At 44.6% G+C, this 14,515-nt stretch overlaps 1 protein-coding gene across 1 annotated transcript in view; it reads left to right on the forward strand.

Annotated features, from left to right (window-relative positions):
- The window catches only part of LOC149795579 (cytochrome P450 26B1-like), a 30,287-nt gene that overhangs the window by 14,772 nt on the left and 1,000 nt on the right, over positions 1–14,515 (forward strand). Inside the window, exon 4 of the mRNA XM_089965414.1 lies at positions 13,400–14,515. This exon is cut by the window's right edge and continues 1,000 nt beyond it. Within this exon, the coding sequence (XP_089821540.1) occupies positions 13,400–13,741 (342 nt within the window). The 3' untranslated portion in view covers positions 13,742–14,515. The remainder of the gene's footprint in view (positions 1–13,399) is intronic.

Genomic DNA, 14,515 nt, shown 5'->3' on the forward strand with positions numbered 1-14,515 from the left:
GCGGACATCCACCCCGTTCAGCAAATATTTTTCTTGCAACCACATGTCCAAATGCAAACGATCCATCAGTTCTAAACTTTGGTTGGGTCCTATGATTCTCTTTCTTCGTTCTACAAATCCCTCATTGGTGGTTGTTTTTGATTTGGGGTCAGCTTCAAGACCTGTTTTATCAAATTCGCCCGCTTCATCAGGTTCCCATAGCACGCAGGCATTGAGATGAGTGTTCTTGGCGTCTATTCCGTACGTCAAGAGATTTTCCAGGTAGGCACGGTAAGGGTAAGTATCCATGCTGCTGCTAACCAGTTTGTTGTTCAAGTACAAGTCCACTGAGCTGAACAAGGAATGCATGAAATTGTTGACGGGAGCTACTGGCTCAGTGTCTATAGCATTTCCATCCTTATCTAGAACTTTGACTTTCAGGTACAAGTAACTGCTATTCAGATCGATGTAATCTTCGGGCTGTCCCTTGATTTCAAACTCGATGGGAGCGGAATCGGTCAATGAGGAGACGGGATGAAATTCCACCCATTGGGATTCTTGCATGGTCATCATGGTGGGGGGCATGGCAAACAGATCCACTTCCGTCTTGGAACAGGCGCAAGACTCTCGGTGCATCATTTTTTTGTTGCAGTGTCTCAATAATCGAAAACGTCTAAGTCTCGAACGGTTCTTCTTTTCTTGGCCTTTCTAGCTTGAAGTCTGGTGAAAGGGTATTTTCTTCGTCGTCTCTTTCTGCCTTGTCCTTGCTGAATGCCTGACTCGGTAGCGTGCAGGGCATTTATAGGTGTGTCTTGTCGGCCCAAAAGGTCTTTACCCGTTTGCAGCAAGACATTTTTGCCTGCCCTCATGAAGGCTTCTTTAGGGTTTTGTTTGTCGATGATGACATTTTGGAGAAATTCTTTGCCTTGCGTCAGTGCCGCATCTTTCAAGGCGTGCAATCCGCGTGTCACCATCGGTTTCAACACCGGGGCCACCGAACGAAAGGCCGATTTTAACATATCTCCTAAACCGTGCCCTCGCTGTCGTGCAACCCCTCGATACACTGGATACATGACTTACGAGTCGTGAGAGAACCGTTTTCGAAAATGGAGTTTCACCGTGACTTTTCCTTTGGTGAATGGAATATTTTGTCCCAAATCTCCTTTTATAGCAATGTTGACCGTGTCCAAATACGACTTGCTGACAGGCAAATAATGAGGATGCACAAATTCCCGGTGGACGTGATAGGTGTTTCCACCTTCCTGGTCACTGGTCGTGGTACTATCCACTTTGAAAGGAATGACACGCAGTAACGGTACAGAGGTGTGTCCCACCACGTTATACTCCACCACATCGGAGTACACGAACATCAAATTCAGTCCTTGGTTCAGTTCTACAGGGAATCGAAAAAACTTGTAAAATTCCGTATTGCTGTTGATCTTCGGTTTAAAATTTGGAGCCATTTTTGTGTCTCCACCTAAAATATCAAACAAGTCACGATTAAAACTGATGGACAACGTTTGGGTATCCTGAAATTTCATCAGTAAGCGACGAGCCACTTTATGGTACTCCAGCGTGACACTTTTTTTGACTCTGTTCAGGGCTTTGCCAAAGGCGAACTCGAACCTGGAAGTAATGGTGTCCACCAAATGTTGGCCACTAAAATAAAACCGTGCCGGAATTTTCAAGGTGTAGATATTGAAGGGTGAATTGTTGAATGGTCTTGTGTCCCCTGAAAACCCGATGTCATTCATGGCTTCTTGTAATTGTTGGTTCAGGATTTCGACCTCAAAAGTGTTTTGCTTTTCGGTGATGTTTTGGATTTGTGTAGGGTGAATCATTTCTGCTAAAGCCACTTCCCAATGGGCTTCGTGATCTAACTGGATGGCTTGAGGTAATTTAGCCGTGTAACAGCACAACGTGTTGTGGGGAAACACCTCCATGGAACTGTCACTGGGTAAGGTTAAGTAAAATTAGTTTTCGTGACTCATAATTCCAGAGTTCTGTGGCTGTCCGAGGGGTTAGTGGATGTCAGAGGCGTGTCTCCGCCCAAAATGGGGTTCTGGTTGTGGTTGTTGTTGGAGTGGCGACTGGCACTGGCACTGGACACAAGGTTCCCGTGGTTCCCGTTCGAGGAGAATTTCAGGGAGGGATTGGGAAGCAGGTAACCGATGCAACTGCTCAATAAAATGGTCCACAATTGTTTGTCTCCTTGTTGCAAACTCAAATTGGCAATGGCTGCCCCGATGACACAATACACCACGAAGATTTGGCAGAAAAAGACGATTTGCGTTTTAGGCACACGTTCTCCACACCACACCCACAAGGGTTGTTTTTGTAATTCTTGCACAGAAGAACTAGGTGAAGGAGGAGTGGTCGACGTAGCTGCGTCTGTGTGAAAGGGCATGATGGTCACTTCTTTTTATAGTCGATGACTTGCGAAGCGTCGATCCAAGAATCAAAACTGGGCGGATATCCTTTCCAACGTACTTTGACTTCTTTGACACGTCGTTTGCCCACTTTACGGGTTCTGTGTTCGAGAATGCTTTCGATGTCGTACACGTCGTCTTCTTTTTTGGTCACACGTTGTAACTCGGGCAAATAAAACGTTCCTTTGAGCACTTCTCCGTTCATGTCTTCCAATTTATAGACGGCAGGATGACGGCCATGCACTCGTCCAGTGACGCGAAACAATTCGGTCGTCCAGTTAGGTAAGTAACCTTTGTCGAAAGTGCGTTTGGTTTTGCCAATGCGCACCCAATCTCCTACGGCCAACTCTCCACTTTTCTTGGGGACAGCCCTCGTCGGGGACGTACCGAACAGACACTCAAACACCAACACTTCGTTGTCGGGAGTCACATCTTGCGGGGCACGTCCGATGCTTCGATGGTAAGATTGGTTGTACGCTTGCACCAGGTGCGGCAAGATGTCGATGTACTTCAGAGTGTGGTGATGCGTAAAATATTTCCACATGCGTTCTTTCAAAGTGCGTTGAAAACGTTCCACGATGCTGGCTTTGGTTTCGGGATTCTCGGTGGTAAAAAAATGAATGTCACGTTTCTTTAATTCTTTTTGGAAAGCTTGGTTCAGAAATTCGGTGCCTTTGTCCGTTTGCCATCGAAGAGGGTGACGACCGCTTTGTTTCAACACCCGTTGCAGGGCTCGCACTAACTCGCTGCTCGATTTGGAAGTGAAGGGCACGACCCAGGCAAATTTGGAAAAGACGTCGATGACACAAAACAAATATTTGTAGCCACGATTGTAGCTGGCCAAATGAGAGACATCGGCTAAATCGGCTTGCCATTGATGATCGATGCCTTCCACTCGGGTGCGACTTCTGGCAAACTTGCGTCGAATGGGTTTGTGTAAAGTGTAGGTAGCTTGTTCTTGTAACCATCGTTGCACTTGAGGTAAACGGAGACTTTTCAATCGCGTTTTGGCAGCACGATACAATTTTTGAACTCCTGCGTAACCTGCAGGATGCGAGGGATCGTAGTAAATGCTCGCTAAGACTTTTTCCATTTTTTGTGTTGGTTGGTGTGTTAATAAGGCACCCACTCTTGGAAGATGCTACTCTTTCTCTCTTGGGGTACTTTCTTGGATTGCAATGCTTTGCGTGTGCGACCAGCAATAGGTGTTGAAGAGGAGGATATCTGAGCGGGGGATATCGGTTCTTGTTTCACTTCTGTCTTCACTTTCTTTTTCTCTTGTGAGGAAGAAGGGGTGGCCATCATCTTTTTAATCCATCCAATTCTGGAGGTAGGTGGTGTTGTTAACTTGCGTACTTTTCTGGTGGAGTTTGAAACCCTTCTTCTTCTTCTTCTTCTCTTTTTTCTGTCTTGGTCACTGGTAGTGGTGGTACTGGTACTGGTACTGGTGATGGTGCTGGACTTTTCATCAAGGTCTTAAAATCTTTCAGAGTGGGTAGAGCTGTTTCGTCTAAAGCTTTCTGGTGAAAGAGTTGCAGTCGTTGCAAGAGTTGACCGTATTTTGCGATTTTTCTGTTTCGGACAAATCTTGGTGATCCATTAAGGACTGCAATTCGTGTTGTAACTGGGACATCTCGCTCAAATGGGGATTGGGAGGTAAATGAGGGGTGCGTTGTTCTTGCCACCGATGGTATTCCATCCATCGTTTGTAAGGCACTAAAGCTAGTTTTCGTCCTTCCATGGGGTTGTCAGGGGTCGATTCTGAGATCTTGGGACTTCCGAGGGCCTTTTTATCTTGCTTCCACCAGTCCTCCCAACATGGTTCCCAAGACTCCTTTCAGTATGGGGCCTAACAAGAGAGGCAAAATGCCTCCACGTTGGACCAACATCTTCTTCTTTTGACGAATGGGAATTTTCTTTCGAACCATTTGGCGAAGAACGTGACGATGTTTGCTTAAGCATTGTTTCTGGTGTTTGGACAAAGGGATCGTGCCTTTCAAAACGTTCAAACAACATTCGCACACGGTATCGATGACCTCTTTGGAGGCCGATTGAATGAGTTTTTTTCGTAGAGGTGAAGAAGCTTTGGACAGGACAGATAACATGTCCCCATGTTTGACTAAACGTGGTGGTAGTCCTTTTCTTTTCTTTCCTTGGGGTTTTCTGGAGGGTGACATCTTTGAGTCTTCAGGAGCACAAAAAAAAACACTGATACCCCCGACTTGGTCACAGGTCTTTTTTATACTGGAACGCGTCGCCACTGATTGTCTTTACGGCGTATCAGTTTGAGGACAGGCATGACACGTGGTGCAGGGGTACGCAACGGACTAAATCGAGCCAGTTCTTGCTTGGACAAATCCAGTAAACTTTGTAACATACCCGATCTTTCATGGACTTTGATTTTGGGAGAAGGTACTTTGTGAGCAGCAGCCACTGCCACTAAATTGGAGGGTCCTGCCACTGGGGAAGTTCTTTTGGGGTCATCAACGGAGAAGTTCTTGGTGTGATCAACGTCTCCAAGTACTCTTCAGTTCTTGATGTCATCAACGGAGAAGTGGATGAACGTGAGGCTGCCGGAGATGCGGTCACCGCCGTTGCAGGTCGTGGTTTGCGGGTGAAAGGTTGCGTCCTGGCCGAAGTGCCTCTCTTGCGACTAGTTTTCTTCTGTGGACTTTTCTTTTTCTGGGGGCTTCTTTTCTTTTCCCGGGGTGGTGTCTGGTAAGAGGAGGGTCCCGCCACTGGAGAAGTTCTTCTTTGGGACCTGGTCTTTTTCTTTTTCTTCTTGGGGCTTCGTTGGACTTTTTTCTTGGGGATAACTTTGGGGACATTAGGATCCCATCTTAAGAGTGAGCGAATGATGACCCCTCCTAGAGTACCACTCCCTCCAGGTTTCAAAATGATTTGTTTTTTGGTTTGAGTGTCGATGCGGGGATCGGCCAGTTGGACCAAAGCGACTTTGTTTCGATCGAAAAAGCGTTTGGTTTGATGAGGAATCTGAATGATTCCTTGGAGTAATTGACGTGCCGTCACCGTGAACCATCGTAAGACTTCTTTGAGACTAGCTTCTAAGACACGAGCTCGTATTTGTGGATTTTTTTCTCGACTGATGCCATACAAGGCACGAATCATTTTGACGGGAAGATGCGACTGAAGGGACGTCATGTTCGCACTGTGAGTGAGACAGACGAAAAAGGGTCTGAGGTTTTTATAGATTTTTTTATGTGGAGTGAAATGAAGTCGAGGACGGAGACGTGTACAGGACAGGCCCTCCGTCTTGGCACCAGTGGTGAAACAAGTGGGTACGAAATCGCAAATCCTCGGGGGTCGTAGGTTTCAAATCCACGAGTAAATAGGCGTGTGGAGTTTGAGTGACATCGTCGTACGCCTGAGTCAGCTAAGGCGTTCCTAACTGTTTGGCTAAGACTTGCACTTGCGATTTATCTCGAGGGCTTTTAAACAAGACCACGTAATGCGCATTGAGACTGATGGTGCGATGGGCTTTACTTTGTTGAAACAAATTTTGGGTGATGTAAACGACACTGGCATTACGGTGATGCCCTTTGCGCGTAAACCACAGTTTAATTTCTTCTTCGTCTTCTCCTAACATGTCGTCGAAAATGACCAAATGGATTTGACGGGAGTCAGAGACGATGCCGTCGTCTTCTTTAGGAATGCCTTCCACAAACACGATGGAATCGCCTTGACTTTCTCGCAAGAGGCTGTGCCCCGATTACCACTCTTTGTAACACCACACGATCCGCTGAGGTGGTCGATCGATCAAATGATGTTTATGTTCGATCAAACGTTTGACAAATTCGGTTTTGCCTGAACCGCTAGGTCCAGCAATGAGCATGTTAAAGGGATGGCGAAGATACAAAGCCTCCCAACTGGCACGATCTAAGTGTTCGTCGATGACTTTGACAGTGGAGGAAGAGGGAGCAGAGACAGCAGAAGTAGCCATAGTTTGAGAAATGTCACTTGTGACACGAAAACAAACAAGACAAGAGTTTATATACTTTTTTTCAGAACACGTTTATTGAATGTTTCAAACATGAATACGAAAGACAAAAATACATAAAAGCCAAAGGCTTAAGTATAAGGATAAAAGGCACATGATAACCATTAACGTGGAATAAACACAAGTGTCTGTACAACATGTCTTGGGTAATGTTCTAACCAGTTCTATAGTAGGGGGTAAGGTCACACTTGTGTCCTCCCGAAAGGGTCTTTGAGGCCTGTCCACGACAGTCCCGTCCTGGGTGACGGGTTCTTCTGGCACCGTCACTAACACAGGTTGAAAAGTCGCAAGGCTCACAATCGCATTCCACTTCAGAAGCCCCACACTTGAATTGTGCCTGTCTAAACTTGTTTTGTGTCTCTCTGAAAGTATTCATCTTGTTCGCTCGGTCTTGGTAGTCACAATGAACTATCGATCTTGCCTAGGGTTCCTTTTTATATACAGACCAATACCGACGTGTCCATACGGTAAGGTGAAATGATTGGGAAGTCGCACTCGCTTCTGGTACACGATTTGATAGACTTTTTCCAAGGGTCGACTGACGATGTGGTGAGTGGGTAAACGTACAATTTTGTTCGGTTGATAGGTGGTCACTTTAAAGTTTGCATTCTCTCCCGATTGCAAGGCTTCTTTCAATACCCCAAAGTTCACCACACGACTGGTACGATAATCCAGAGTCAATCCTTTCACTTTACACGTCGTGTGCAATTCTCCTTGTGGGTCCCGGTATTCGTAGCCGTAATTTTTGGGACCACCACTGACGAAACTTAGAATCTTGTCGTCGGGATATTCGTCTGTCCAGGCTCCTAAACGGTCTCCTTCGATGTCAGGGTGCTGTTGACTCGGGTGATGGATGTAAATGCAACTGTCCGTGTCAAAGTACAGGACACGTTCCCCTAACAGTTCTAAAGCTTCGTTCAATTTTAAGCGAGCATGAGCTGTCACGTAAGCCGCAATGATGACATTTCCAAAGGGGTCGTCTTGTACAAAGTCCAGATCTTCTTCGTAATTGACCAAGATCAAATCCTCGCGAACGACGTCCACGTGTTTCATGTATTTGGTTTTGTCGTGAATCATCTGAAAGTAGCGGGAAGGTTCTGTCAAATATTCCGTCTTGGGTAAGCACGGTCGTTGTGCCATTTTACCCCACAAGCAATTTAACATCACTTTGGCAAACGATCGCCTGCCTTCGTTTTTCTCGATGTGGTCTAAAGAGATGCCTTCTTGTTCATAGTATTTCTCTTTGAATGTCTTTTCGTCTTCGGAAGTGTGACACCAGGAAGGATAGCCGCTGGCTTCTTGCTTCAGTTTCAAAAAAGCATCCACGTAGTCGGCGAAAATGCCTTTCTGACTGGGGTCATCCTTGTGGTATTGTTGTGTCTTGGGAAAGTGGCAAATTTCGTACACTTCTAACAGTTGGTATCCCATGTCCAGAGCTTTGAACAATTCTACGCTGACCCAGGTTTCCGTCAAGGCCCGTTCTTCGTGGGTGTGCTGACAAGGTTGGTCTTGGTTGCACGTTTCGGCACAAGTACGACACAATGGAAACATCAGTTTGCCTTGACAATGGTCAGGTAAGACGGGATGGTATAGGTTCGTGGGAGGTAAAACTTTTCACTTGATCAAGCCTTCGTATTGTCGAATGTTTTTCAGGTCGATGTGTTCCGTGAAAAATTGTGGGTGCCCTGCAGGAAAGGGACAAAATTTGCACACGTAAGGATACAACGAACACACGTCCAAGTATTTGATTTCTTCTCCTTTCTCTTCGTCGGCTTGGTACAGCAAACAGGTGGCATTGGTCCTTCCTCCGTACAAACTATCCCTCGGGTTTAAGGGGTCCATCAGCTTGTAACTTTCCACGGTACGTTTAAACTCGGGATCGGTTTTCATACGGTGATCGTACTCGTGTTCCCACATTTCCACCACTTGGTATCCTTCCTGTTCTAACCTTAGGCGTCGCTGACAAGTGTCCTGGTACAAGTCTTCCATGGTTCGTTGTAAAAACTGATTTTTAGTGCTACGATCAGGGTAACAGACGGGACATCCGTGAAATAAGCAACCGTTAAACTCGTACACGATCTTGGGGTTTTCTAAGTCCCAGCCATCGACCGAATACGTTCGGATGGTCTTTTCGCCTCCTCCGTTGCGTGCATGCTGAATCCATTTGTCTTCCTTGTCGCACAAGTAATGTAACCAACGTAGGGCTTTGACCGAGTATTGACGTTTGACATAGTGGGTCGTTTGAGGACTGATGACAGCCACGGTGTTTTCAGGCATGAATCGTTGTCGATACACTAAGGAACACGCTTTGGCAATGGTGCAAGCTTCTTTCAAAGGATCGACCCCTCCGTGTTCCATGAACAGTTCTCGAAATTTTCCACAGCAACGCCGTAAAATGTCCACGTCGGAACGACAATACTTTAGCATTTCTTCCTGAAAGTCGAAAGGGTCGGAGGGGTGAGTCTGGTACCAAGCGTAGAAAGCTTCTCGTTGTTCGGTACGCATGTTGTCGGGGTCGTAATAGTGAGCCTCAGGCAAATGGGGTAGAACGGCGTGTTGATTGGCTTCCGTATTGAAAAAGTGTGGAAAGTACCCTTTAGCCATTTCTGTCATTCCAAAACGTTTTAGGCATTCGACTCAAAGGCATGGCCAAATAGCTCATCGAATCTTTAAACTGCACTTGTCCCACTTGCATGAAAATGATTTTGGCTCCGTTCAAAGTGACTTTAGGACGTTCGGTGCCTTGTTCCGTATAGTATCTGAGAAGAAACTGTCCATCGTATCCGGAGAAATTGTGAGCCATCACCGTGGCATGACGATGACAATCTCCGTAACGTTCGATGTCCTCTTGGCTCCACGTCTTGTCGATGGGATCTAAGACCCATTGGGCAAAATCAGCTAACGTGTTCGGTCCTCGAAAGATTTTTTCACGCCCTCCGGGAATCTTGCTGCAGTGAGGGCAATGACTGAAGATAGGTTCGTGAATGCACTTCTCGCACGCTCGATGAGCCACGCAGAAATTAGGAATGTGAATGCCAGTCTCTTGCATGCATTCGAAATCGAAAAGATGAAATTGCCTTTCTTCTTGTGACCGTCCTCTTTCTCTGGTGGGGGTTGGTATTTTTGCACGTAGCATTCGTGTTTCATGTCCACGATGTGGTGACAAATGTGACATTGTTTCTTTCCTGAACATACGTGTGCCTTGGCATTATTGGTACGTAGGCCTTGTCGACACGTAGGGCACAGTCTCAGCAGTTGACAAGCACATTTCTGCTGTGAACCTTGCGTCTTCAGATGTTGTTGGTAACAGGCAGGGCTGACAAACGTGCGCAGACGAGCAGGACAATGTACTCTTTCTTGTCCTTCGCTCAGACAGGGTGGAGAGGCCAAACATCCTGGGCATTTCCATCCGCAATGTTTGTGTTGCTCTCGATTGTTATAGCCATAGTCACATTTCTCACAGTAATAACTGTATCCCAGGAATCCAGTGATAGTGGTAATGGTATCGAAATGGTCATAGTGATAATAGACACGAATGTATTTTCCGTCCTTAAAGTCTTTCCCTCGAAACAACAGAGGCCCACGCACTTCTTGAGGGTGCACTTTCAAGGTGTAGCGTGGAGCTAGGACATCTTGCAATTTTTGCATTTCAGGAATGCCGCAGGGTGTGTCTTTGGACAGGCCGGCTTGTTCCAACAGGAGTTCTGCTTCGTTTCGTTGTTTGGCTCGGTCCGATTGTTGAATAGTTTTCCAGGCTCTTTTCCATTCTGCCGTGTCGTTCTTGTTGGCATAGGTTCGTCCCACCACGATGGCTTGGGCTAAGCACATCTGGTCTTGAGGGTTGTTAATTTGGACGAGACTCTTTTTGGTGCTGCGAAGGTCGTTCACCAATAACACCTTATTGCGTTGTCCGGTCCCTTGAGGAGGAGAGACGTGGGCCATTTTCAGTGTGGCTTTACCATCGGTGATGTCAAACTGGTCATTAGATTGTTGTACGTGTTGAATCTTGTCCATGACTTTGGAAGGGGTTAGTTCTGCGGGTCTGCTAAACTCGATCCAAACAGGGGATTTCAAGCTGTCGTGATCTATGGATAGTGTCAAGCGATCATCTTCTTTGGGTTGACATTGTCGCTTGAGTGCGGTGAGCAAAGAATCCCACATCTCGGTGATAAACCCTTCTGCTTTCTCCAACGGTACGTCGGACTTGAAATCTTTAAACTTCACTGTGTAGGTGTAAGCCGTGGTTCTAAATTTTCTAGAGGAGCGCTTTTCCGTCTCTCGAATGGAATAGTACTTTTCAAGGTTAACTAAGGGTGGTGAACTTTGTTCAGAGGGTTCGGATTCTGGTTCACTCATGTCCTCTTCAAAATCACTGGCATGAATTTGTGCCAAGACTTCAGCTCTGGTACGAGGCGATAGATCACGTTTCTGCCTCTTACTTTCTTCTTCTTCTTTCTTCTCGAATGAATAGGATCGTTTCATCTTGAGTGCAAAACGTCAAATGACTCAAGTTTAAACACCATAGACTAATTTATAGTCATGACAAACCAGCGTATATAAAAAGGGTGTGTGTCTTGTCCTTTCACTATTCATTTCACTCTCAAACCGAGCACAACGATGGAAGAGACTACCCAGATGGAACGTTTCATCAGAGCTTTGCGAGGGGTCATTAGAAAATTCTCTTCAGACCAGCCGACGGACTACTCTCCTTCCTTTCGAGATAAAAGTCAAGATACTTGCTATATCTGTCAGAAGAAAGGGCATTGGTCTTCAGAGTGTCCAGACCGTCAAAAAAGAAAAAAAGGGGCTAGAAAAGACAAAAGTCAAGATGCCTGTTATTATTGTAAAGAAAAATGACATTGGTCTCCAGATTGCCCAAAAAAGAAACAAGAGGAGTCGGAAGAAAAGAGGGATTCTTCAGAAGAAGAGAGAGATTCTTCAGAGGAAGAAAGCAGCCAGGTGAAGAAAAAGAAACAGGAGAAGAAAAGAAGAAGGGAAGAAAGTGAGGAGGAAGAGGAGGAAAAGACTGTGACGGTGAAGAAATTGAAAAAAAAGAGAGAGTAAAAAAGAAAGAAACAGAAGAAGTGAATGTAATTTATAAAGTGTTCTGTTGTGAATTGTGAATTGGATTGTAACTATGGAGAAAAGAATACATTAATTATATAAGGTAAGTGTCTTTGAGTTTTGATTTTAAAATAAGAAGCTACACTCACTAACTCATACACAGACATGTACTATAAGGGTAAAATGTTTTTTTGTTGTTGTTGATTTTTGAGTTATTGGCAAATTGAAAGGCTATCTCTTTTCGAGAGAAGTGGGTGGCCCTGAAAAGGGCCTTTTTATTTTGGTGTAGGGGGTGAGTTTAAGCAATCAACTTTAATTGCCTTAAGCCTTTGCCACGGCCGAGGCCTACTTCTGATGATTGGGTTGAAATCACTAAGGGTGGTACGATAGGCTTAGTCACAGGGTTGGCGTGTTTAGCTCGGGAAGGTCGTATTCTCTTCGGTCGTGATAAAGAAGTCTGATACATTTGTTTCAGACTTCTTAACTCCGCTAAAATGTCCAACAGTACCGTAGCCGTTTGATTTTCACCCTCTTGTTTCTTTGCTGCTACTTCTTCATGTTGTTGTTTTTTTCTTACCTCTTCTTGTTGCTGTTGCTGTTGCTGTAGGAGAAAAGCTTGTTCCGCTTCCTTTTGTCGTTGCATAAATTTCTCCAATTCTTCTTTCTGTCTCTGTCTAAAATTCTCCACTTGCGGTAATGAAAAATGAGACGAAGGTTCCGGAACAAATTCTTGCGAGGTAATAAAATCCACAAAATCCCAATGTACCTCTTCTGAAAGTAAGTCCGGGTTCCCTTGGGTGGTCTCCACTGCTGGTGCACCCCAATGGATCGTTTTCTGAGTTTCCGTCATGTTGAATCACTGTCGCATAGATTGACAGCACACAGGCGCTAGCGAATCTATATAGACCACATGACGTCACAGACTGCTCTCTTCGGATTGGATGCGGACTGACTGAATTTTGTAACGCGTGTTCGGATTGGTGAATGAACTCAATCCGTTTCAATCCTTCCTCTACCTATAAATAAGCGCAGTTCACTGCATTGATTCACCTGTTCTCGTCGCCTCACGATGTGGACCACAGTTGAATCATCCACCCTTGTGTCTTCCATGATGTTTAGGACGGACATGCTCATGTATGTCCGGTCCAAGTGGACTGTTGTTGATAGGACAGATACTAGTCAATGGATGAGAAGAGTTTACATAGAAAGACAAGGATGCCTCAAGAGGGTACTTGTGTATGGACCTGCAGTTAGAAGGAGTTTAAGAAGAAGAAGAAGATGTGACAGATGCCGTCTATGTTAATATTAATATTAACATAACCCAAAGGCCCTTTTCAGGGCCACCCACATATCTCGAAAAGAGATAGCCTTTCGATTGCCTACCCCTTTATAAAAATTTTTTTTAAAAAAAAAAAATCCCATGTTCAATTCCCCTTGTTCCTAAAGTAGTTTTTTTTTCTAACATGTTCAATTTCCCTTTGTCCCTAGACAAACCCAAACTCTATTCCCATGTTCAATTCTCCTTGTCCCTAGACAGACCCAAACTCTATTCCCCATGTTCAATTGCCTTTGTCCCTAGAATCGATATTTTTTTTTCCATTGTTCGAATGCCTTTGACGCTAATCTCAATATTTCCTTTTTTTCCTTTCTCCAATGTTAAATTCCATTGACGCTAATCTTACCCAGGTTTTTTTGCCCATGTTAAATTTCCATTGTCGCTAATCTTACCCAGGGTGGTTAATGTTAAATTTCCATTGACGCTAATCTCGCCCAGGGGGTGTTTGTAATGCTAATTCCCATTGACGCTAATCTCACCCCTTTCACTACTTTTGTGCTGTCTGTCGTTTTTATTGTTGGTTACAGGACTAGAGATTCTTGAAGTTTGGTAATCTTAATTACTTTATTCCAGGGATACACATTACCGAAAGGATGGTCACTAGCATTCAGCATTCGGGAGACACACCACAACGACACACATATTCAGAACCCCATGACTTTTGACCCTAACAGATGGCTGACTTCGGATGAACATGTCCGTTATTCGTATATTCCATTCGGAGGAGGAAAAAGAATCTGTCCTGGTCAGGCGTATGCCAAGACTTTGTTGAAAATCCTGGTAACACAACTGGCACGTTGTTGTCATATTGCTATCGTTCAAGATGGGGAACTAGACCTTTGGCCGAGTCCTAGACCGAAGACAGCCATTCTTGCTCATTTCAACCTCACCAGAACGTTGAGTCAACGGATTTGATTTGCCAGCCATTTCGCCTAAATCGCATGTAGTGAAACAAAATATGACAGTATGACCTTTGATCTTTCTCTGTGCGGACTCACTCAGAGTCAAGCCAATCCATAAAAAGTACAAGTTCTGGGCAACGGAAACTTACAAAAATTCTTCCGAATCTATACTGTTCTTACTAATTAAAGGGTTTCTGGGTGGATTGTGGAAATAAAACATGCAAGATTAGATTTTCAGCTAAAGAAACAAAAATTGCTGTTTACTTTTAATGAAATGTATTGAAATTAAACCGGAATTTCAAAGTAGTTCTCATTCCATGGAAATATTTTTAAAACAAAGCCTTCACTGTATCGGCCTTATTTCCGTTTCCGGAAACTCCATTTTTCGTGCACCAAGTATTATGTTGTATATATCTTCTGTTTGTTACAAAGTCGCCACATTCACACAGATTTGCCGTGGAACACATGATCTAACGATTCTCGTGGTCACTAATGGTCAAGATCATTTGGATAATATTTGTCGTAAGCGCGGTAACAACTTTCAGTTCTCTACTGAAGCTGATATGGTGGCGAAGTTAAGTAAACTGGATTATTCATCCCAAAATTAGACACAAGAAAATAGGATAGTTCAAGCTAATGATATGGACCCATATTTCAAGATGTCTTGTCATGTTTCAGACTGTATCCATTTGTAACTCCTAACTGAAACTAGACCTATATCCGTGAATTTATATGCTTAGGTTTATTATATGTTGATTTAGGGAAGTGATGGATTATCAATCGGGTA

Source organism: Sinohyriopsis cumingii, chromosome 7, assembly GCF_028554795.1.
Source record: "Sinohyriopsis cumingii isolate HCF-2022 chromosome 7, ASM2855479v2, whole genome shotgun sequence".
In the NCBI taxonomy this organism is placed as follows: Eukaryota; Metazoa; Mollusca; class Bivalvia; order Unionida; family Unionidae; genus Sinohyriopsis; species Sinohyriopsis cumingii.